The 26,346-nt window shown below is 41.4% G+C and overlaps 1 protein-coding gene across 4 annotated transcripts in view; it reads right to left on the reverse strand.

Moving 5' to 3' along the window:
- TBC1D12 (TBC1 domain family member 12) overlaps positions 1 to 26,346 on the reverse strand; it is a 51,395-nt gene that overhangs the window by 20,243 nt on the left and 4,806 nt on the right. For 3 of the 4 annotated variants that reach the window (XR_014548142.1, XR_014548143.1, XM_083614099.1), the window contains exons 2-3: positions 17,520 to 17,643; positions 1,876 to 1,932 (exon numbers count right to left, since the gene is read on the reverse strand). Coding sequence is in view for 2 of the 4 variants with exons in the window: in XM_083614099.1 (XP_083470225.1) it covers positions 1,876 to 1,932; positions 17,520 to 17,643 (181 nt within the window). In the remaining 2 variants the exon portion in view is untranslated. The remainder of the gene's footprint in view (positions 1 to 1,875; positions 1,933 to 17,519; positions 17,644 to 26,346) is intronic. The other variant, XM_083614100.1, reaches the window with a different exon arrangement.

A 26,346-nucleotide genomic window follows, 5' to 3' on the forward strand; every position in this document is an offset into this window, starting at 1 on the left:
TTAAAACAACTTAAAATTACAGAATAACCTGGGTCCTAAAAATACATCAAGTGTCAAAAGCCAGTGTATAGAGGTGCACCTTTTTAAGTTCAGGAATTTGCATCAGAGAGAGGAGTTGCTGATACATTACAGCAAAGGCAACTCAGAAGATATTAAAAAGCAAGCCTTATAAAGAGGTTTAAAGGAATTTGAAAAAGCAGAGTGTGAATGGCAGTAGATATGGCAACAGACATACAATTACCCCAAGAAAGGGAAATTGGAGAGAATGAAAGATGAGGAAGCAGAGTCAGCCTATCAGCATTTCCACTCTCTCTAAAGAAAACAATATCATTTCAGTGCTACTGATGATCAAGTTCCAATAGATTCAAGTGTCAGGATTCACAAGGCACTGCAACTCAATGCCATCCTTGCTCCCACTCCACCCCCATCCCCACAGCAACAAAACACACAGAGGAGGGGGAAAGGGTGTTCCATTTTTTAGGGTTAACATTTGTGCTTTTTTAACCCTTAAGGCCTTAACAAGCAAATAATAATAATAATTCAAAGAAAGGCACTCAAATATTTTAAAGGCAGAAAAGCATGCTTAACATAACCAAGATAAACAGGAAGAAAAGGGAGGAAAGGGACTAGCTCCAACAATCTGAGCTCTCTTACATCTGCCAAAATATTCTTTTATTCTCTCAGCATGTGTCCAATTATGTTACTAACAGATGGGGATCCTGACACTTTGATCTAGTAGTGTATTTGACGAAGAGGAGAAAATAGGACTCCTATCTGACATGACCCCATTCAAATGCCAATATTCTTACTGCAGGCTGTTCCCTATTCAAAGCTACTAAACAAATGAATAGTTAGAAACTAGGGGATTAAATGGTTGAAAGAGGAAATAACATCTAAATGACTCATTAGTCATGATGGCCTGAAAATCGGCTTTTCAAATACATACTACTTTAGACTGGGTTGGGATTAAGGTTCAAGATACTAAGATAATTTAGTTACAGATAGGTAGCCGTGTTGGTCTGCCATAGTCAAAACAAAAAAATTTTTTTCTTTCCAGTAGCACCTTAAAGACCAACTAAGTTAGTTCTTGGTATGAGCTTTCGTGTGCATGCACACAATTTAGTTTAACATGTTAATAAGCAGTGATCTACAGCCACCCTGAGTTTTGAGTGAACAAGAGAACGGAGGGGTACACATTTTTTAAGTAGATCACACCCCCAATTTAGATGGCGTATTCATTATTTAATCAGTTATCTAAAAAAGCACCAAGGCTTATTGCTCATAGATAATAGTGGCAGAACAGAGAGCAATAGCTGGTCTTAGTACAATGGGAAAGTATTGCTCCATGGATAAGAGCTTAGTATGAGTACAGCTAGTCAAGAAAAAAACCCGAGTCCTTTGCTTTTAAGGAAGTTCTCCTTGTACGGCCTTTGCCAAGCTCAACTCTGGCATATTTTCCCTTCACCTGTCCACTTGGAATGGCGACCTTTAACATTGGAAACTGTTACAATTATTTAATTTCACTATACAGCCAGACGTCAGTGAAGTTGCTGAAAACATTTGTAGACTATTGCTTAAAAATCTCTGAAAGCCACATGCTAAGTGAACAAGAATGAATATTTCATTCAACTGCAACAATTAATCTGGATACATTTTCAAATGAAAGAAACAAAACAAAGAAATTCATATCAAATTTGCAAACTGTGAACAAGGGAAATGAGTAAAACTTGCTTTTCAATAATGGTATTCAGTGACTTGATGAGTTAGTACTGTTAACTCATGCTACAATTATGTGATATGCCATCTAATTCAATGATTGCTAAAAAGATCCCATGCATGGCATATAATGTGATAGAAAAATATTAAATTTCATACCCCTGTGTTTAATAGATTGAGTGTAGATACTGATGCAACACTGCCAGAACTTTCATCCTAATGAGAAAAACAGAAGTAAATCCTTAGAGAAACAATTGACAGTCATTAATATACAGCAACATGCATGCAAACTTTATGTTCTTCTTTACAGTTTATATGGACCACCAGTGCGTACTGCTTTTTCAAGCATGCTCATGTTCAATTCCAATGCAGATTGAGATTGAGGCATTGGGCAGATTTAAGACATATACCCATATTCTACATTAAAAGCTAAAATTCAAAGCTTCTATCAAAAAACCACCGAGAGTTTAAGGCACAGATTGTATAATACATAAAGAGGACAAAAATAATAATCCATTACGGCCTTCATAGCTAAGTCATGCCCTAGCCAGCAGTCTTCAGATCTTCTCAGTTAGAGAGGCCCACTCTAAAGGTTAACATCTGTGGAAACATACATTTGGCTTCTCTCTGGTATTTTTGATAAGCTTATATGTAAATTCTATATGATAGTTTTAAATCTTTTTAGTGAGGTGCATATGTTTTAGATAGCTAAAATGAATGGTTCCACGAGGACTAAGCAGGGAAGAAAGTCGACAGGAAATGATTTGGATGTTTAAATTCAGATCTATCTTAGCATTCATTTCTGTTTATGAAGCATTTGGCACAGCAGTAAAGATGCATCAAGGGACCAATGTCCTAAACTAGCAGAGCAATTCAAACCTCCTTTGGGCCAGGCTGGCAGGGGCTAGATTGGGCAAATGCACCTCCACCCAAATCAAACCCCTCCCAACAGTGCTGCTGGTCTCTTACCAGCCTTCCACTGCCTCTGGAGTGAAAGCAGCGGAGCTCCCCTTCCCAGGAGTGGGGAAGGGGCTGGGCTGGCCAGGATAAATTACCGTATTTTCCCGTGTATAAGACAAGGTTTTTATATTAAAATTAATTCTTAAAAATTGGGAATCGTCTTATACACAGATAGTGCAGAGGGGGACGTGCGATTGGTGTCCGCAAGAGGTAGATTACAATCAGCGATTTGGTGGGTGATTGGATGGGTGCAGCAAGGCCTGCTGGTGATTGGCGGCTGCTGGCAGTGAGTGGGCAGGTGATCGATGGCTTCGTAGAGGTGTTTGTTTGGCAGCGATGGTCAGGTGGGTGAATGATTGTTGGCACCCCCCCCCCATAGAAGCTCAACAACTCTGGGCAATCGCCCCCCCCATTTCCTCAATTTAGAGTCCCCCAAAATAGGGGTTGTGTTATACACACAAAAATACGGTATATCCCAAGCCATCCCTGCTGATGCCACATAGTGGCCTTGGGCCCCATTTGGGCCTGGTCACTGCTCCAGCTCCAGACTGGCACAGCAATCTGCCTGCAGTGGTGGTCTTGCCACTCCATAAAACCCGTTCGTGCCAGGGAGTTTAGATTGCTCCCTACATAACTAACACAAAAACAGACTGTGTCACACCTGAAGCAGTACAGAAAAGGCTGTACAAATTGACTAATATTATGTCTTCACGTATCAGGAGGGGCAGAAACAGGGACTACTGAGAATAAGATGTAAACCCTGCCAAACTAATAGCAAGGTGACCAAACGTATACTTCAAACCTAGAGAGGTTCGCCATGCCAGAGAAAGCGAATGACCGCAGTATGAACACTGGTTGGCAAATCAACTAGCAGCCTTCCAGGGCCCAGCAAATTTATCTCCAGTTCCATTTGTCCTTGGGAGATCTAGTGACAGATCGGCCACCCACTATGGCAACATTATTCCAGAAAGTCTATGAACATGGGATAGGTAGTTTAACTAAGATACCAGGAATCTTGATAGCAAAAGCTCACACGCCAAGCGCACCAAGTTATCTAGGAATCTTTTCCCATAACCTTGGAAGCACCTCTCTGATGGGATAAACATTTCCCCACATTGTGTCAGTGTAGTAGTAGGTTGCATTAGCAAGCAAGGAACTTCGTTAACTGGTTTAACATACTTAGTTGCTGGTTTAACATACTTTCGCTGATCTTCATTGTTTGTGGGCAATAAACCATGCTCATTTATGGGTAACAGATGTTACAGAATACCGTAGGTCATAGGATCAATATGAATGTTCCAAACAATTTAATTGAAAAGTGTCAATTAACATCACCTTTGCTGAGCTATTTTAGACACTCCATGGAGCTTGGACAGAAAGACCGAGTTTTTCTTTAAATAGCAAGCCAATGTGTCCTTATCATATTGCTTTTTAGAAATACCACTATTCAATAAACTAAAGCTCAAACCACCCTTGGACACCCTGCAGTGTTAGAAACTGAGATATGAAAGCTAGGAGCCAAATAGCACCTTAAACTTAGGTTATGGGCGCAACAATGGAATGTCCAGGCGCGCTTTTTTATAGCAAGAATACAAAGCTGAAAATGAACTACAGCTAAAATACTATGTTCATTTTTCACATGGTCTAGTCCTTCCCCTGTCCACCCCCCTTGTATTCTTAAGAGGGTCTCTTCTCCAGTCTTCAGAGAGGAGCTGGACGTGGGGAGGCGGAAAAGGGTCCTCCTTCCACTCTGCAGTTTTAATCTGAAATCTCAGGGCGCAGTCTTGTGTCCAGAGCTCAAAAACTGCTCGTGCTAATGAAATTCCCTGTTGCAAAATGCACCGAGAACAATGGAAGTTTCGAACACTGACAGACACCCTGTCCAATTTCCTATGACTAGTACCATTGAGCTGCTTTTAAACCAATTTCTAAGGAAGCCTGATACTCTAGAGATTGCTAAAGAAGTTTCATTTTTTTTTTATAATATATTTATTAAAGTTTTCAAATAAAACATATATCAAATAAGCACTTATCGTTGTCCATTTAACATCTTTCAATTGTTACATGGGACTCCCCCACACCTCCCGCATACACTTACATCATTATTAAATTATTTTCAAGCAAATTATCATTTAACTCATCTTAATTAATAATCTTAATTTGGTTTGACATATAATTCGACTTTAAATCTATTTTAATGGTAGACAATTGTCTGCACTGGCATCCTATTCAGCACTCAGCCAAATTACAATATTTTTGTAAATAAGTCTTAAATTTCCTCCAGTCTTCTTCCATCCTTTCTTCTCCCTGGTCTCGAATTCTGCCGGTCATCTCGGCTAGTTGCATATAGTCCATCAGTTGCATCTGCCATTCTTCCACAGTGGGTAGCTCCTGAGTTTTCCAATTCTTGGCAATTAATATTCTTGCTGCTGTTGTTGCGTACAAAAAGAATGTTCTGTCCTCTTTTAACACACTCTGGCCGACAATACCCAGGAGAAAGGCCTCTGCTTTCTTAGTAAAGGTGTATTTAAACACCTTTTTTAATTCATTATATATTTTCTCCCAAAAGGCCTTCACTCTAGGGCAGGTCCACCAGAGGTGAAAAAATGTTCCTTCATTTTCCTTACACTTCCAACATTTGCTATCAGACGAATGGTATATTTTAGCCAGTTTGACAGGGGTCATGTACCATCTATACATCATTTTCATCACATTTTCCTTCAACGCATTACATGCAGTGAAGTTCAGCCCAGAGGTCCACAACCTTTCCCAATCTTCAAACATAATATTATACCCAATATCCTGCGCCCATTTTATCATTGTTGATTTTACCATTTCGTCATGTGTGTTCCATTTCAGCAGCAAGTTATACATTCTTGAAAGTACCTTAGTCTTAGGTTCTAACAGTTCAGTTTCTAACTTTGACTTTTCCACTTGGAATCCTAACTTTTTGTCGTTTTTAAACACTTCTTTAATCTGAGCATAGTATAACCAGTCTCGCACTTTGTCTCTCATCTTTTCTAAACTCTGCAATTTCCAGTTGTCACCATCCTTTTCTATTATCTCCCAATATTTTGGCCAATTGGCCTCCATATTGGCTCTTTTCCGAGCCTTAGCCTCCAGGGGTGACAGCCACCTCGGAGTTTTATTCTCCAGTAAGTCTTTATATTTTGTCCAGACATTAAAAACTGATTTTCTGACAATATGGTTCTTGAAGGCCTTATTTATCTTAGCTTTATCATACCATAAATATGCATGCCATCCAAACGCATTATTAAAACCTTCCAAATCCAAGACATCCGTATCTTCAAGAAGTAACCAATCTTTTAACCAGCAGAAAGCTGCAGCTTCATAATACAACTTTAAGTCTGGCAGGGCAAAGCCCCCTCTTTCTTTCGCATCTGTTAATATTTTAAATTTGATTCTGGGCTTTTTGCCCTGCCAGACAAATTTAGAGATATCTTTCTGCCACTTCCGGAAGCACTCTGTCTTGTCTACAATCTGCAGTGTCTGAAACAAAAATAACATTTTTGGCAATACATTCATCTTGATGGCAGCTATTCGGCCTAGCAATGAAAGTTTTAATCTTGACCAACTATCCAAGTCTCTCTTAATCTCTGACCAACATTTTTCATAATTATCTTTAAATAAACTCAGATTTTTTGCTGTTATGTTTACCCCTAGGTATTTAACTTTTTTAACCACATTTAGTTCTGTCTCTTTCTGAAGCTGTTCCAACTCAATATCTGTCATGTTTTTCCCCAGAACTTTAGTTTTTTGCTTATTTAACTTAAATCCTGCCACTCGACCAAAGTTTTGAATCAGTTGTAGTACTCTTTTCAAACTAGACTCCGGCTCCTGTAATGTCAGAACTAGGTCATCTGCAAAAGCTTTAAGTTTATATTGTTTCGCTCCGACCTGAATCCCCTCCACCAACCGGTCCCCCCTAATCATATTCAGGAGCACTTCCAGAACCGAAATAAACAGTAATGGGGAAATCGGGCAGCCTTGTCGTGTACCTTTTTCAATTTTAAACTCTTCTGTAACCACATTGTTAACTATCAGTTTAGCCTTTTGTTCTGAATATATTGCCTCAATCCCGTTCTCAAACCCCCGTCCCACTCCCATTTCTTTTAAGTTCCCCTTCATAAATTTCCAAGAAATGTTGTCAAAGGCTTTCTCCGCGTCTATAAAAATTAAAGCTGCTTTGGTGTTTATGTTTGTTTGTAAAAGTTCCAATATGTCTATAATGTTCCTTGTGTTAGTAAACATATGTCTGCCCGGGAGAAAGCCTGCCTGGTCTTTATGGATTATCTCACTTAAAACTTTCTTAAATCTTCGTGCCAAAACATCTGCAAATATTTTGTAATCCACATTTAAAAGGGAGATGGGACGGTAATTCTTAAGTTGTGTCTTTTCAGTTTCTGACTTTGGAATCAATGTGATAAATGCTTCTTTCCACGATTCAGGCGCCTTCTTCCCCTCCATTATTTCATTACTGACCTCCAACAAAGGTTGTATCAAATAATCCTTCAATGTCTTATAGTAGTTAGAGGTCAGTCCATCTGGCCCTGGTGATTTGCCCTGTTTCAGACTCAGGATGGCCTGTTCAATCTCTTGTTGTGTTATTTTGCCATTTAAAATTGTTCTGTTTTCTTCTGACAGCTTTGCTAGTCCATTTCTCTCCAAAAATTGTGTAATCTCTATTTCATCTTGTGGCCCTTGAGTATATAACTTTTTAATATACCTCTGGAAGCACTTTCTAATCTCTCCCGGGTTCTGAATGTTCCTTCCTTCAACCTCTAAGTTTGTTACTGTATTTAATCTTTGTCTCCTTTTCAACTGCCAAGCTAGCAGTTTCCCACATTTATTTGCCGATTCAAAAGTTTTTTGTTTCATTGTTTTAATCTTCCATTCTATTTCCTGATTTATCAGCTTGGAATATTGCGCCTGATAAAGTTTAATTTCTCTCAGAATCGGTTGGGACTTCGGGTTAGATCTTAACTTCTTCTCCAACTCTTTGATACTTTCCAGAATTTTATCTTTCTTTTCATTTTGCAGTCTTTTCTTTAAGGAATTCTGTTGGATCAAGAACCCTCTCATCACAGCTTTACTTGCATCCCAGATAGTTCTTTTTTCCACCGTAGTGTTCAAATTAATCTCAAAATAGTCCTTTAAGGTTTTTTGGGCCTTCTTTACAATTCTTTGATCTCTAAACAGGCCATCATTCATCTTCCATCTAAAGGAGCCGATTGGGATCAATGTCATATCCATTCTCAAGGCGTTATGGTCGGAGCATGTTTTGGGGCAGATTTCCACCTTCCTCACCTTAGGTGCCAGACTTCTAGTTATCCATATTTGGTCGATTCGTGTCCAAGTCAGTTGAGCTTCAGAAAAGAATGTTCCTTCTCTTCCCAAGGGGTTTCTAACTCTCCAGATGTCAACCCAGTCCATATTGTCAGTCATTTCAAAAAAGGTCTTAGGTAGTCTTCCCTCTTTAGTAATGTTCTGGTTCTGTGACTTATCCATATTTGTTGATACGACCCCATTCATGTCCCCCATCATGATGACGTTGTTGTAATCCAGATAGTCCAGCATGATCTCGTGCAACTTCTTATAAAAATCCGATTTTCCTTCATTTGGAGCATAAATTCCTAATATCAAAATTTTTTCTCCTTGATACTGTATTTCTATTGCGAGGATTCTTCCACTTTCGTCTTTAAAGAGAAATTTTGGTGAAAGGCTCTCTTTTGCATAGATCACTACACCTCTCTTTTTAACTGTATCCGATGATATAAATTCTTGACCAAGCCTTTTATTTATTAACACCTTTCTATGGAGCCTAATCACATGCGTTTCTTGTAAGCATATAATGTCCAATTGTTCCTTTTTTAAAATATGAAAAATTTTAGACCTTTTTTCGGGACTGTTACAGCCATTTATGTTCCAACTCAAAAGCTGCAGAGACATCCTGGATAGATCTGGTTATTCTTTCTGGGGTGGTACCTTGTTCTCCGGTCCTTGAGGATCCGAGGGGGCGGGCTCCCCTGGAGGTTCTGGCGCTGGCAATCCAAGTCCTTTGTGGAGGTCTTCTCCGTGTGCTCCCAAAAACTTGTCTCTATCTTCCACTGTTTTGATTTTGATCTTTCTCCCTCTGTAGGTAAAGGATAATCCTTGTGGAAACTCCCACCTGAAGATAATTGCGTTGCTTCTCAACAGTCTTGCCAATTCCGTGTAGTTAGATCTAAGGTCCAGCAACTGCTTAGGAATGTCCTTGTAGATTTCAATTCTCTTGCCCAAGATGTCTAGTGACTTTTCGTAGTGCAGGCCCAAAATCTTGTCCCTTTCCTCCTTTGATCTCAATGTTATCAAACAATCTCTGGGCTTCTCTGTCCTTCTGACTCTGCCAAGCCTGAAAGCAGATGCAATTTTAAAGTCTTTTTCCTCTAACTCCCAAAACTTGGCAAATTCCTTAGTTAGAAATTCAATAAGATTATCTTCTTCCACCTCTGGTATTGACCGTATCCTCAAGTTGGTCTCCCTGTTTCGCAGTTCTGTCATCAAAAAGTATATCTGATGTTCTCCAACTTGTTTGCTGAGTGGTCTTACTTCTTTCTCAAGTTCTTCCAATCTTTGACTAGTATCTTCAGCCAGTTTACGATTTTCACCTACAGCCTCCTTTAATTCTCCAATGGATTGGGCATTCTGTGCAACTTGTCCAGTCAGCTTATTCAAACTTTCTGTGTTCTGTTCAATTTTAGCTGTATGCAAATCAGCCTTCTTGTCCAGAGCCTCCAGTTTCTCCAAAATTTTCTCCAAGACAGAGCTACTTGTCCCTGAAGCCATATCTCCCAGGTGCAGCTCCTCTGTCTCACCCTCCCCTGCCTGTATTAGGGAGGCCGCCTCTATGTCTGGAGGCAAAGTGGAAGGCAAGGCCGGCACAGAAGATCTACGCTGTGAGGCTGCAGATAAAGTTAAAGTTGTTTGTTTAGTCCTTCCTCTTCTCCTTGCGCCACTCATTCCAAAGTTATCTGTAATCCAAGGTCAATCCAAGTTGTTCCCATGAGAAAGCAGAGTCCCAGATGCAATAGTCAAACAGAGGCCGGGAAAGGGAAAGTAAAACAAAGTCACTGCTGTAAGCCCAAAATCCTCTAGAGGGAGCTTAATACGTCTTCAGGGAAAAGATCAAATCCAAGTTAAACTTATAAATTTAAATCCATGTCTATCGCCTCCACAGTGTGTTATTTTTAGCAGAGTAAAACTTAAAGCAAAACAGTGTTTCTTACAGTGCCTTGACTGCAACAGTTTCAAAGTATCCAGTTCCAGCTCAGAATGTTTCAAAACCTGAATTCAATATATCCAAAGTTGCAAACTGGTGCTCATTCAGGCAGCTCCAGCACCAGAGATTCTTATTTATTTTATAATCCACTGGTACCACAGAAGAAGAATATCAGTGCATCCCACATATGACCAGCAAAAGTCAATAGCTCAAAGTCTTTCACTCAGAAAACTGCTTTAACAGGGTGCCAGCATTTAGTTAAAGCATAACTTTTTGTCTCCACTCCTCCTGCTCTTTGCTTAAAGTTCAGTATCGCGGGAGATGGGCTTCCTGCTTATTCTCACTCCGTTTTCAGCCAAATTTCAACTTTTTTTTTAAAAAGTTTTAAAAGTTCCATAAAGTTCTCAAAAAGTTTCAGAAAGTTGACGAAAGTTTCAGAAAGTTTTCAATGTCCAAATTTACTCACGGGTTGTAGTTTCCAAAGTTCAGAAAAGTTGCAGGAAGAAAGGACAGCGCTGACCGGCAACAGCAATGCGGCTTCACTTCGCTGTTTGCGCAACGACCCACAGCGCCGCTACCCCCTCCGCGATCCGGAGCCCCTTACGGGGTCCCTTCAACGTTTTGGGGGCTGCTTCTGGCGCCCGCCGGGTCCCGAGACCACAGGCTTCTGCCACCTGTGGTTTTCCTGGATGGGTCTCCGCTTCGCCGTAGCGGACGACCCGTTTACAGCGGAGCTCCCTTCTCCTTACTCGGAGAAGGCAGCCATTACCGGTCGCGCCGCCTCCGGAAGTCCCGCTAAAGAAGTTTCATACACATGTATAGTGAGAGATTACCAGGACAGTGAGAGAAATAAAAGGAAGTGGTGAGCAAAAAGGAGAGAAAAGTCAAGCTTATTTTTTTTAAAAAAGGAAGTAACATTGCTGATTTTAGGAGCTGTAATTATTCCCATCCCAAACAAAAACTGCTAATGAGGCACTTTAAAGAATGCAGTCTATCACATAAGTTTTTCACATAGAGAAAAAAAACATGAAATGTTGCTATTCATCACATATTTCAATCCATGCTGATACCATGACAAGTATTTAGAAGTAAGTGGTTGTATGCAGAAGAAGAAAAATGTATTCTTTTTTTCTGCCAGATAATATACTGATTATTTTTTAAAAGGGCACAATCCTATAGACACTGGGAGGGATCTGAGCCCATAAAAATTTCCAGATCTTCCTCTCTGCAGGCAAAGAGAGACTACCTTGTTACAATCAATGAAATCACTGATGATGTTACTCTTCTGCCTTCGGTTCTCTGGCAGCAGGAGTATGTATTTCAAGGGAGTGTCAGGGAAGCAAAGTGTGCTATACTTGATGTCAGGGGACTGCTATCGCAACAGGGGAGGGGGGCAGGAGAATACAGAGAGCCTCCAACGCTGCTGAGGAGCAGCTCCTCGTCCAGCGGCGAGGGAAGCCACACCTCCAGTGGAGCAGAGCGGGAAGGGGGTAGCCAGGCGAGGGGAGGGCTCGAAGATGTGACTGAGAGCCCAAGCGCCTCACCTAGCCCAGCTGGCCAGGAAACAGACATGCCGTCTCCGTCACCCAGCTTGCGCAGAGGGGTGAAACGTAAGGAGGGGAGGCGGAGATTTGGGGTGTCTAAGTTCTTATGTTGGGGGAGAAACTGGAAGGGGCCACTCCCAGAATCTGCAAGTGACTGAGACGGACATGAACTTTGGGGTTCTGACTGTAAATAGTTTGCACCAATAAAACCTGTGAAAGACAGGTCGGAGTCCTGTCTGGTTACTCGTGAGCAACCACTTCCAGACCTGACATTTGTCATCAGGGCCATCTTAAGCATATGCGGCACCGGGGTGCAAAGATCCGCCCAGCGCCCCTAGGTTGTCCAAAGTTGTTGACTTTTTTAAGGGAGAGAACCGCCAAAGTTGTTCACCTTTTTTAAAAGAAATAGTTGTTTACCTTTAGAAGAGTTGTGGGGCATATGACGGTGGGTGCAGGTTCCATGCTGGGGGGGAGAATGTCGGGTGGCACAGTCGCAGCGCTGTACACCCGCTGCCTCCACCCCTGCATGGCGGCTAACTGTTTTGGCCGCACGTGTAGCACGCATAGTGTGGGCGCTGCGCGACACATCCTGTTGCGTGTGCCAAGCTGAGGGCTCCTTTGTTGGCTTTTCCGCTGTCGGTGCATGCTCCCAGTGCCGCCCAACGTGAGGTGCCAGTGCAGAACGATGGGGAATGCAAGTGGCAGCGGAGGAAAAATCTCTGGATGGGATCCGCGCACTCCTATTTGTCAGGTTTTGTTGCTGCCGTCAGCGGATCCCGCCCGGAGATGTTTCCTCTGCTGCTGCTTGCATTCCCTGTCGTTCTGCGCTGTCACCCCACCTTAGGCAGTGCTGGGAGCATGCGCTGACAGCGGAAAAGCCAACAAAAGAACCTGCAGCTCGGTGCATGCAACAGGATGTGTCATGCAGTGCCCACATTATACAGTGCTCTGTGCACGATGCCGAAACAGTTAGCCGCCATGTAGCTGGAGCAAGAGCCGACAGCCAAGCAGAGCAGAGCCCGCTGGAGCGCCGCAAGCGGCTTGGTGAGAGTTTGGGGCCGAGCGTTGGACTCCGGGAAAGAGCCGCCCGCAGCAGAAGACCCCGTGATGCTCCGACAGGCTCTGCTCGGCTGTTAGCAGCTCTTCCCCGGACTCCAACGCTTGGCCCCGGACTCTCGGCCTGGTGCCCGAGAACCCAGTGCCCGGGTGCCGTGCACCTCTAGTGCCAATGGTTAAGACGGCCCTGCTTGACATGTTGCTGGAGTGAGGGAAAACCAATGCAAAGCAAAGTTTTTAAAAGATGAAAGATACAGGGGGAAGGAAAATGCAGATTGCAGATTACACACACACATACACACACACACACTTATTTTGCTCCGCTGGCGCAGGCTTGGCAGTTCTTCCACCTTTGCTCCTCTCTACCCAACCCGTAGGATTGCTCTGCCTGATTCTTCAGTGGAGATCAAAATAGCTGCTTAGTCTCATGCAAATAGTGAGTGATACAGATGTTCCACTGGGATTGCATTATTATTTTCTTTGAACAACCTTTCTGACATTATTGCAAACTGTTCTTTGTTTTAAAAATTGTCATGCAGCACAGATGAAGAAAGGAGAACAGACGAAATAAAAGGAGGAAGTGGGAATGGAGAAGTGATCAAAACTAATTTCATAGCACCCTGGACCCTGACCATTATCCTGAAGCAAAGCAACTGAAACATGACCAGACCTCTGATATAACTGATTTTTCTGTAGCTTTGCTTGTAAACTTACAAGAGTCCAAATCATAAACAGTGTAACCCTAAGGATGCCTTTTTTGGAAGTAAGTTCTGTTGACTTCACTGGGGATTACTACCAATTAAGTGTACCTAGGAATGCAGCCTTAGTCAATGGTAATATGCTTTTTACCCTCACTGACAGCTACTCTACAGGAAATCATTCACATTCCACAGAAGTGTTCTGCATTTTGATTCACTATTTTCTAAACACCAAACTATTTCTAGAAGTCAGCTGAATGCTTTCCCAGAAACCCTGGAAGTCTCAATGAGTCTGGATTGAAAGAGAGTAAGTTACATAAGAGCAATTTCTCTGCCTCCAAAAGCAACGACTTTTGAGTTCGTTGTCATTGTGATAAACCACTTTCTAACTATACAAAGCGTAAGATACATGCATAACTCTTTTAAGCCATGCATTCAGAAAATGTAATACTCCTGTTTAAAGAAAATATTAGAACAAAAGGAACAATATGCAAGTTAAAACATAAAACTTATGTATTATTTGCTGTTTTTAAGTACAAAAAATGCATTTCACATTTATGGTGCAGAAAAAAATGTTATTACTGCTTTTATTTTTTTTACCAATGACAGTATATAGCCACATGTGTTGTGCCAGAGATTTAAAAATCCAATTAACAAAATCCATCACAATGATAAATACATCCAACTTCAATATCTGAAATATTAACTTCTACGACTACAGCACTTCTGCATGTAAGTTAATTTCATAGTGTCTGTATTCAGCTTCAGCTTTTAATTTTAGAATATCTTACTATATATAGATTTACTAGATTTAGGGTTCAAGTGCAAGGTAACAGTAAATGGCTTGTTTATTCACAGAGAAATGAGACCATAGTATGAATAACGTATTGAGGTTAAAACTTCAAACGAAGCTATTAAAAATGGATGATGGGAAAATGGTTCAGAGTAAGATTCAAGTAAAATCTTCTGGCTTTTTCACAAGTGAAGATGCACTTTACCAATTGCTTTTATTCAGAATTTTTTTTTTAAGAACAAAATGAACAGTTACAACAGCATAACCATTGCTTTTAACAACCTAGCAGCTGAAAGCAAGTTGCACGTCTCAATGGTATGCATCCAATACACAGTTGTTTAACAGTCAGATTTGCCTTAGTGTTGTATGGAAAGTAACACAGCAACACTGGGTCAAAAGTTGAAACACTGACTGGCAGTAGTGATTAAAAACATGAATTTCATTCTCTCCATTACTGAAGTTCTATGCAAAGGTAAGAGACACCTTGCTTGAACACAATAATGGATTATCTTCCTTTCAGGAATTACAGACAAAGGACTGTATCCAACATTGTCTGAACACAAGTGGGACACCCACTTCCACAACAGAACTTCACTTTCCTCTCCTCCCCCTACAATCCCATGCTTACCCCCAAAATTTGCTACCAGTCACTCTGATGTCACAATGACATCAGGTGATGGACACATCTCAAAGTGCAGTGCTGAAGCACCTGACAATCAACTAGTTGTTGAGGGCTTTGGAACCTCTGGCCCACAGGCCAAATTTGCCCCACCATATCTTCCCATTTGGGCTGCAGAGTCTTACACAGCAATGATCCGCCTAACCAGGGCAGCTGGGCATGGGCTGGTCAAAACAGCCTTGTGGGCCAAAAGGGAAGCCCTGGTGGGCCAAATCAGTCCCACAAGCAGATACTCACTACACCAGGACAGAGGAACAATTTTAGTTAACGCTGCAGCCACTAAGTCATGAAGCACTGAATGAACATGGATATTTGTGCCAAAAGCTTGCATGTGTGAATGGGATATCACAGGCAACAGCAAATAAAACCCATAGAGCAAGGGGTGCTGGACACCAATTCCCATCAACCCCAGCCAGCACGGCCAAAAGTAAGAGACCATGGGAGTTGGGAGTCCAGTGAAATCTGAAAGGGCATGTAGTTTAAAGCCTACATGTAAAAAACTTGCCCCCATTTAGCACAGAGAGAGAGTGAGGGAGTTAATAGTTGCTTTTCTGTGTAAGAATGAACCGTAATGCAAAATGTCTAAGATGAAATACTGTAAATAACAAAGTCATATTTTTGGCTTCCTTCCAGACTAGGATCAGGAAGCTGTCAAGGGCTCTAGGTTTCATGAGAGCCAACTCATAGCTCATCAGTATCATCCACCAAACCCGTATGAGAAATCTTGCATTTCTTGTGTGTCCTCTAACTGCTGCTGCAAGGTTAAGCTCACAATTAAACTGCAGTTAAATTTACTGGTTAGCCATTTTATCTTGCACTGCACTGCTGTTTTATTGTTTTGGTAGTTTTGTAATATTTGTAGCAATACCAGCCAGCCAGTGAAGTGTGAGTTACAAGTTTCATAAACAAGCAGACTACTTGAGTTCTGCAACTTGTTCAGCTGCAAATTATGAATATTTAGGACTACCAAACACACACCACAGATATTTACTTCTGCCTAATAACAACCAGCGTACACATCTACAAAATTCCAGACAAAGTTCTTAACAGTCCAATCCCATTCAAAAACCCACTTTGTTCAATGGGATTTGATTCAAGATGACTATAAATGTCTCTAAACCAATACTGTTCTGCAGTGCAAAAAGTATAGATTTTGGATTATGTTTCTAGGTTGCATAAAGACTATGAGTGTCACACTCAGAAGGGGCAACATATTTGATTACAATTGGGCCAAGTATAACTAACGTTGAATAGCATCCTCTGTTCTAGCAACTAGCTAAGATGCATGTTGTTTCAGAAAATATGTTTATTTCAGAATAGGAAAACTAATTTAAAGCCATTCTTTTCTTGCAGATTTAAATTACTTTGATTTAATATATTCTACCAATAGATCTCTTCAGTGGACTACATTCACACAAGCAACTACCAAGCAACATCTGTGCAATTATTTGTACATTTATGCATGAACTACCCTATCTATTTAAACTTAAATTGAAGCCATAATTTGAACCCCTGCCACATCATTTTATGACTCATCTAATCCAAATTAGTTGTTCCCCACCTCCACAGATACAGAAAGTTTATTATTCTTATGCATGCAGACTAAAATATTTTTTGGGTTCTGAGTAAACTACTCAACTGCAAGTGACTGCCACAAAGCACCAGCAACTTCTGTTTACATTTCCATCCATTTGTTAAGGCAAACATATACTCAAAACTATTCTTGAAAAGTTTCAGCTGCAGTTTCTTTTAATTGTTTTAGGCAGTGCTTTTTTCTGGAGGTACTCAAACCCCTAAACATTTTGTGAATCTAAGTTTGGCCTTATTCAGGGACAGTATTTCAACATGAGTAGGAAAATGAGAGTACCCCTAAACATTTTCTTTTAGAAAAAAAGCACAGGTTTTAGGTACTGTGGGAACTCTTCAGAGCAGGGTAAAAATGATTATCTTACTATATAATGTTTTTGTAAGGAAAAAAGTGGCCATGCTGCAAGTCACACGGCAACAGCCGGCAGATTCAGCCAGCAAAGCAGGCAGGCTGAGGGTGTCAGTGGGCTGACCAGCACAGCGAGCAGGCAGGTAGCCCAGGAAGACCTTTCCATGCTCCTTGTGTCACCACCAAGCACCCAACCTTTCCTTTGCACCCACAACAGGGGTCTGAATGTGCAAGCAGCCCAGCTGAGCAAGCAGGCAGGTCTTCCCATGCTCCCCACCCTTGCTGCTGCTGCTGCTGCTGCCACCACCACCCACAATTCACTGAAACCTCCCCACTCCACATCCCCAGATAACTTGCTCCAATCTCAAGATCCCACTGCTACCTGCAGAGAAAAGGGGAGAGAAGAAGAGAACTCTCCTCTTCACCCCGGGCAACTGCACACTTCATTCTGCCGGTGTCACAGAGCATGGGGAGAAAGACTTTCTCCTCTTCATTCCCCTCTCCTCTGCAAGGGGCAGAGCAGCAGGATCTTGAGATTGGGGTGATCTGTGAAAGGGTGGGGAGGAGAGAGTTTCCAGCAGGCTGTGGGGGAGAGGAGAGTTTGGGGCAAACCATGGGAGAGGAAGATTGGGGAATGGGGTGGCAGGTGGGGAGCTGAAGTAGCTGTGAGGGGTCTGGGAGGGCTGAAGGACCTGTGAGGGACAGTGAGGTTGGCAGGGTAGGCAAGCAACACTAGCAGGAGTGGAAGTCCCTAGTAAATAAATTAACATTAAGCAGGACTACCTTACAGAAGTCTGCTCTATGAAATTCCAAGGACAAAATGGGAAAAGATTTGCATATCATTTTACAGATGCTCACCTGCTGAATTATCTTGGAGTCTTTCTGTACGTTTTCTTTCGGTGGGACTTTTCCAAACAACTTCCAGCCAGGAGCACTGTGGACAGCAGGTTTGAGTTCCTTTGTCCTTTTAGCAAAGAAGTTCCTGTTAAAAAACGCACAAAGAAGTTTAAAACTGAAGGTGTGTTTGCTGGAGTTGATGTCAATTTCTTAAACCTAAATATCAAGATTAACAATTAATCACAGCTACTTTCTACAGAGTGGGACACGGGTGGCACTGTGGGTTAAATCACAGAGCCTAGGACTTGCCGATCAGAAGGTCGGCAGTTCGAATCCCCGCGACGGGGTGAGCTCCCGTTGTTCGGTCCCTGCTCCTGCCAACCTAGCAGTTCAAAAGCATGTCAAAGTGCAGGTAGATAAATAGGTACCGCTCCGGCGGGAAGGTAAACGAAGTTTCTGTGCGCTGCTCTGGTTCGCCAGAAGCGGCTTAGTCATGCTGGCCACATGACCCGGAAGCTGTACACTGGCTCCCTCGGCCAATAAAGCGAGATGAGCGCCGCAACCCCAGAGTCAGCCACGACTGGACCTAATGGTCAGGGGTCTCTTTACCTTTTACTTTCTACAGATTGTTTTTCGGGGGGGGGTAAGGAGAGGGAAAGAGACTGCTATGTCAAAACTTATGAAATTAATATTTTTTAAACTTTCCCTTGGTCAGGCCTAGTTAACAGCACAACACTTAGGAGGAGGTAGGTGACTGGGGGCTCCAGGTAAGCTGTGGAGAAGGAGTCAGGAAACGACAAGAGAGCATCACATCAACTATCCTGCTCTGCAGCTGCAGCCCACGTCACACCAATGCTGCCACGTCAGAGGAGAGAGGTGGGTGGGTGGCCCAGGCAAACCATGGAAGAACAAGTCTAAGGGGAGAAGAGTATGGCGTGCTGTAAGGAAAAGGAGTTGGCAAGAAAACTGACCTAAGTCCCATCTCCTAGCCAAGTAATATTGAAGTAAGCAGTTACTCTTACTTTTTGGTCCACGTTTGCAAAATAAAAGAAAGAATGGCCTCCCTGTTAAAGATTTCTGATTTATAGCATCTTGCTGAAGGGAGGCCCTTTATCATTAGAGTGAAGCCTATTATCATTAAACATAAATAGTGATATTTCAGTGTATTTTTCTTTTTGCTTCAAGGTATACATTCTAGCAGAGAAAGGGCTAGGAAGACACGCACAAGTAAAAAACAAGTACCAGTTTGCCTAACCATCTTTAAATAAGAAATACCGTATTTTTGGGACTAGATTCTGAAATTTGATTGTGGTTTCTGTAATTTTTTAATGTGTGGGCATGGCAGCAAAAATAATCCATGCACAGACTGGGGGGAGGACAGGTTCCAGGGAGAAACAGTAATCTAATGTTTGACAAGTATTTAGCACTTGTATCGACATGAAATTGAGCTTGTGTAATCAATGTTATATGGTTATGTATCTTTAGTTGGCTACCTGGTTCTGCAAGGAAGCATTTATGCCTGATGAGCAATTTCTCATTCTGTGTGAGCAGCAACAGCCTTCCCCCAGAATGTCTAGGAGTGCTTTTTTATAGCAAGAATACAAAGCTGAAAATGAATGAACTGCAGCTAAAATATTATGTTCATTTTTCACATGGTCTAGTCCTTCCCCTGCCCACCCCCCTAATATTCTTAAGAGGGTCTCTTCTCCAGTCTTCTGAGAGGAGCTAGAATTGGGGAGGCAGAAAGGAGTCCTCCTTTCCTTCCACTCTGAAATCTTAGGCACAGTATTGCGCCCAGAGCTCAGAAACTGCTCACGCTAATGAAATTCCCAGTCGCAAAATGCGCCAAGAACAATGGGAGTTTCAAACACTGCTTGCTAGTTACTCACAAGGCTGATGTACAAGTACTAATTTTATGAACTATATTTCCTTTCCAACTGAGAACACAGGGCTGTTCTTCTTGCTTACTTTTCGTTGGCAAAAAAAAGGTAACACGTACAGAATAGTAGCATTAGCCTTCCTTCCATAATTTTCTATTGGAAAGTGAAAATACACATTCCAGTTCTGTGGGAGGAGGACGAATGTTGTAATGCAAAGAAGCAACCACAGCAGAGAAGCCTGCCAAGCAAGTCCATGAGAGGAATATCCCTCACTGCAAAAACCCCTAGATAGTGATGGGAAATCTGTCACCTACACAGAATACAAACGATAAACCTTGGTGAATCCATCCAATCTCAGCCTAGCTATACAGTCCATATATTTTGTTCAGGGCTGGAAGAGCTAAAGTTGATGCAACAAATGCTGTTCTGCTCTCATGAACATTTTATATTTGAATGGGCTCCAATGATTAAGTAGTTTTGATTTAGCTATTTTAGTGTCTAATAGTAATTTAACTGGCATTTATACTAGGTAGAAAGAGGTGAACCAAGAAAGCATGGTTTTTTTTCACCATCTATGAAAATGTAGGCACACCTTTGCCATTTCTGTAACATCAAAATACCATCATGGCGTTTAAGAAACTTTCAACTAAAGGTATCCTGCTCTAGCAGACGCAGTGTATAACATTTTTAAATTTTATAAAAAGAATTGCCACTGCATTGGCACATTAGTCACCCAACTAAGCAAGCAACCCCCCCCCCAATATTTCAGGTCCAAATAATGCATTTTGTAGCACCTGTAACAGGGTATTGTCACCTATCAAAGTCAACCTGGTCACATAAACAGCAACCAGTTGTGGCATCTCTGCACAGCCTTGGGTGTCAACAGGCCCCTCCCTTTATTTCTCTTGTCACTGGCAGCAGATACGAAGCCAGGGAAGGCGCATGAACATGGGAGGAGGGGGAGGAAAGTGGAAAGGTGCAGAAAGTATGCATAAGCAGCCATTATGGTGCTATATTGCTCTTTCTATGCAGACCAGTACTCCCAGCCGTATCTAAGCTGCCAATCCAGGCACTGGTAAATGGACATAAATCTTGATAGCACAATGGCAACATGAGGCTTATTTTTCCAGCTCAGTCGTCACTATCTGCCCTGCCCCAAAGCTTCTAAGCCCCACAACACATATTACTTTGCCACTATGCAGATGAGGCAACATGTTAAACCCTAGAGAACACTCTGCAGGGAGAAAAGCTATGGTTTGGTGGGAAAGAATGACATGTCATGGAGGGGTGAATGAATTGTATTCTGTTTTAAGTGACCAACGTATGAAATATTTAATGCTGCTCCTATTGTAAACTTCTTGCATTCTGTTTTTGTACTGTGTAAGACATCTTGAGGGGACTATGTTAAAAAAAAACCAACCCACTATTTTATAAATGAACAATCAAAATGTACAGGTTGACAATTTCTGCCACATTTAGGTGTTAGTCGCCAGCACCATGGAACTGCTTACATGTTTGTCGTTAAGAAATCAGTAGAGCAAGTCACATCTAAATCTAACCTGAGTTTTGGTTCCAAAGGTACAAGTATTATGTCACACACACACGCAGAACAAAGTCACCTTTTACACATAATGAAGCTATTTGAACTTTGTTTCACAAAGCTGAAGTAGTTCAGAGTGTTTTATTCTTGCTGTTAATATTGCTTCTGCTCCATCTAATCCAAGGTTATGGTCCAGAATTAACCTCCCACTCACTTGCCCTGGCAAGCACCTGCAAAGGAACCGTAAAAACCGGGCACTTAAAATGTGCATTAACCTAGGTTAGAATAAATGAGTGAAGCTGAATCTGCAGCCGTGGTTGTGGTTCTCTGTTATAACATTAACTAGCAGGACCAGGTGTGCAGAACCTTTGGCCCTCCAGAGGTTGCAGAACTGCAAATCCTATCATCCCTGACTATTGGCCATGGTTGCTAGGGCTGATGGGAACCATAGTTGAGCAACATCTGGAGGGCCACAGATGCCCCACACCTGTAATGGACCAAAGTCAAGAAGAGGAATAAGCAATGTTATATTTAACAAAACACAGCACTAAACTGCCTGAATGTGCAGTTTAAATGTTATTTTTTCCTAGTTCCCTGGCCTAGTTCTCAGGAAAGTGGTAAGGCTATGTCTGAATGAACAGTTTGAGTGTGTGTGTGTGTGTGTGTGTGTGTGTGTGTGTGAGGGAGAGAGACAGACAGACATGGCAGTATGCTTTTCCATGTAATAAGTTTGTCCCACAAAGAAATCAAGTATGGGGGGGGGGGAGAGACTGTAGCCTAGCCCTCTCCAACATGCTGACTTTCTATGTAGAGAGAAAGACATCATACAGTTGTGGCATGTGGGGCAAGAGAAGAAAATCTCCAAAGACCACAGCAGTTGGGTATCTTCCAGGCAGCTATTGAAGCTGAAGGATAACCTTCAGGGAAAAAGGAAGAAGATGTAGGGAGTTGAGTCTGCTTTATCTGCTGAATTTCCTTCTCCCTCTGGCACTGATACTCTTTAGGCTTGCCAATTAACTTGAAAAGCCCCGGTCTCTCTGCTCCTGCACCTTTAACAACCATAAATTATTGGGGGGGGGGAGCAGGGGTAACATTAATAGGGGGTCATGTTGATTCCCGTGCCCTATGTCACCCAATGAGTGGGTTGTTAGATGTAGAAAAGAAAAAGCAGCTGCCAGCAAGGGTTGGCAATCCTAATTTCACTTAACAGCCTTACAATAGGAATGTTGCAGGTCCATTTGTACCCTCTTAAATGGTGTGTTATTTCTTATTGATGAGGTTATTTCTTCCTCTCTTACTTACTAAGGGCATTTGTACCACGCTCTTCAGTCAGGAAGACTCCTAGAGTGGCTTGCATATACAGTCTGTTTAAATAAGACAGACCCTGCCTGCACTGCGGGCTGACAACCTAAAAGACATAACATACAAGGGAAAGAGGAAAAAAGCAAACTCAGCTGCCAATTCTTAAAATTTAATAGTTCTTATAACCAGATGGAAACAGTTCAGGGGCCTTTCAAAAGAGCTGATGGAATGAGTCCTGCTTCTCATCTCACTGAGTTTTCTCATTTTCAAGTTTGCCCCATAAAAGAATTGTCAACACAGCCTTCTCAAAACATAATAAAATGCAATTAACAAAAAAAGGGCCACCTGCTTAACAGATGCATTTAGGCAATATGGGTATGCTATCCTGTGGTTAGTTTCAGCCTCATCACTACCTTGGAACTAGACGGCTGTCATTGTCAGAATAGTGGCTCTTACTCCCAGGTTTATCTGTTCACTGAAAGAGACACATGGAGTCTGTCCAACTTAAGCTACCATTCTGCATTACAAGTATCCAACTGGTAACAAATTATTTTATTAGTTTATTTTTTAAAAGATGTATGAACTGCTATTTCACACGAAGAAACAGCAAAGCGGTTTACAATAAAAAAATACATAAAACCAAACCAGTGCTTTTTTCTAAAAAAAATGTTTAGGGGTATTCTCATTTTGACTCAAGAAAATCACCATTTTATAGTTCAAATCAGGAAAAATAAACAGAGTAAATGGACAAAAGTACAAAGATTCACAAAATGTTTAGGGGTATGCGTACCCCTGTGTGTCCCCCAGAAAAAAGCACTGCATAAAACCATAGAGTATTTTACTTTCTATTGTCTAACTCTAAAGGGAAACTTACACTGGTGCTTGTTACATTACTTCTTTAGAACATCAGAGCTAAAAGGGAAACACAGGAAGAAGCCTAAAAAGTAGAAACACAGCAGAGAATTCTGTCCCTGCATTCAAACACTATCACCAAGAATTACTTGCAGAGACATTCCGTCAAAGTAAAAAGTGACGAAGAGCTCTTAAGTATGCCCCGAATGCACCTCTAAAGTAATTAAGGTAGAAGCCCTGCCTTTACCAATGCACATCATAAGGAGGCATGGCTGGTTCTTCAGATGCAGTTAAGCTTTATATCACGTTAATAGGCCATCACTGCATCACAAAACAAAATTTTCATACATAATGAACCCATTTTGTTAAATTTTCCATGCTACCCTGAAAAAGAAAGTGGATTCATGTCCTTAGATATCTGCAACTGTAAGCGTGGTATCCAACAGTGTTAAGCAATTTTTAGCAGTTTATTTTCCCCACACTAAAGCCTGCCACTTCACCCCCTATCCAGTGGTACCTCGGGTTACAGACGCTTCAGGTTACAGACTCCGGTAACCCAGAAATAGTACCTCGGGTTAAGAACTTTGCTTCAGGATGAGAACAAAAATCATGCAGCAGCGGTGCAGCAGCAGCAGGAGGCCCCATTAGCTAAAGTGGTACCTCATGTTAATAACAGTTTCAAGTTAAGAACGGACCTCCAGAACGTATTAAGTTCTTAACCCAAGGTACCACTGTATCTGCTGCAGCAGGGGGCATGGGGGGGGGGGGAGAGGGAGAGATGGACAGACAAATTGTGGAAGAAGAGTAAATGAGAGGTGAGCATCACAGGGACAATAAATAGTATATGACATCTTCAGACACTCCCATTGTTGTACTACAGTCATCAGCTACAGTCCTATGCATTGCTTCTACTTAACTGTGCACAGAACTAAAGACACAAATAACTTGCAGATCTAGAGAAACAACTCTCACCAACATGTAACAGAGGTGTGGGGAACTTAGATCCAACAGATACCTGTCCCCTAACTCCCATCAACCTCAGTCAGCATGGCCAATGGCCAGGATAAAGGGAGTTGTGGTTAAGCGACATCTGGGGGCCACAGGTTCCCCACACATCCTTTAAAAGTTACACAGAAAATCAAAGTTAGTTTTAAACTAACTAAAGTTTGCAGAGTTGGGGGGGTGGGACGACCCAGGGTGGGGAAAACATTCATCGCTCCTACTATTCACCCCTACACATAAACTGAATTTCTGGCAGGCCAGGGCATTGTCCAGTTGAAACAAAGGTGAAAAGAATACTGTGACAGTAATTCAGCACACAGGTAAGTACTGCCTCCACATATAGGAAAGAGAAACATTTATACCAGGAGAAAGTTTCATCTATGAGCAATACGAATTTAAATTTCAAAACATTTCATTTCGTCTTTGCTACCAGAACTACACTAACAATGGCAATGTTAGTGTACAATGGCATGGGACCACCAAGAAATTAAATTGTGGCTTTTAGCCTCTATTTGTATCATTCTAATTTGTTTTAATTGGAACAGAATTAGATTCCCGAAGAACCACAACTACAAGCTAGAGCACAGTGAAACATGCCTCTGCACATTACACTACTTCAACATTCAAGTTTAACAACTTCTCAAGTAGGTTATGTGGAGTACTATCCTCATACAAGCCTGTAATTGAATGTGGAAAACAATTTCTCATCCATTCCATTTAAAGCAGGTAAGACTATTTAGAACACATTTTTGTGTATTTCTCTGTTGTCTTAGAGCACTAATAGATATGTTTTTAAAAAGTGAACAATGGGAAATGAAATATTTTGCATGTTGTACTCAGAAGTTCTACTATGTTCAACAGGGTTTGTTCCCTAGTAGGTGTGTTTAGGATTGAAATCATAGTTACAGATTTCACAATAATACAGGAAAGATATAATAGCTAGTATAAGAAAAACATATATTTTATATATTATGATATCTTTGTTTGAAACAGTCTTCATAAGATGTCCAAGAAAGCATACTGTAGCTTTAACACTTATATTTAGCCATTTCTGCTTTTCTTTACTCACTGGTCTTTTTTGTTCATAAGCTCAAAATCCCAATCTGCAGCGCTGTGTGATTAATACTGAATGTTCAATAAAAGTATTGAAAAGAAGCAGCTTGATGTCAAATCAGAAAAGTGTAAGCCAATTTAAAAAGTAAAAACACTTGCCCCAATTAGTGCTCACATGGCAGGATACTTTAAGTACCCCAACAATGATTTTCAGATTTTTAGATATTCAAAATACAATACTTAACCCTCTAGAAATCAAAATACAATGTCATTACTGAGACACAGTTGCCCCAAGCTTCTGAGCAAGATTCAATGGCTTTTTAAAATGTCAAATACTGAAATATAACTTATTTCATTGAGTCCTAATTTTAACATCCCAATTGTTATGAGTCTCTGTACCAGGAATCCCAGTGCTTAATTAGTAATAGGGTTGCGGCACAAAGCTCGTGTCCTCGGAACCTGAGACCCCTAAAGTTGCTGTAATGCAGTTGCTAGGAAGAATGCTTGAGAGACACTCACCAGTCAATCTCCAGTGACAGAGAATTATTATCCACTACTAATACAATGCATGGGTCAGAGATAACCAGCTTCCAATACAGATTCCAGAATTCAGACTCAGCAGAGACAGTATTTGGTAGGTTTGTTCCTCTATTTTCAGCTTTAAAACTGACCTAACCAAATGAATTAACCTAGATATATTGTATCTTCTTTAAAAGTCAGATCACCACTTACATTTACAAAATTCAGCAAGTATCAACATAGCTCCACCAATGCACAAGAGGGAGGTATCAAGGGGCTCAGAAAAACCACACAGTTTGCAGAAGTACAAAACCTTAAAAGAAAAAACATGAGGAGGGAACCTCACAAACGGCTCAATAAGGACTAAGCACGCTCAATGGCCACAAAATGCTGCCTTGACTATTGAGAGGATAGAAAACGGAGGACGAGACAGAATAGAGTGGCTAGAATAATGAAAAGGAGTATTCCACACTACAATTATTTTGTTGCATGTCTCACTTACACAGAAGCACTATCAGTGAATCGCTTAACAAGCTATAACTCAAGCAAATGTATTCCTATTCTACATCACGTTAGTTGTAAGCTTCTGAACTACCATGTCTCAGAGTTGACCAAAAAGCTCCAAAAGGAATGTGGTTGGTTGTAGGAAGAACAGTGATGTGAGTTTTCCCTGAACGTTTTGAACTGAAAGATGCTTCCT

This window comes from Podarcis filfolensis (assembly GCF_964270895.1).
Source record: "Podarcis filfolensis genome assembly, chromosome: 5".
Lineage (NCBI taxonomy): Eukaryota > Metazoa > Chordata > Lepidosauria > Squamata > Lacertidae > Podarcis > Podarcis filfolensis.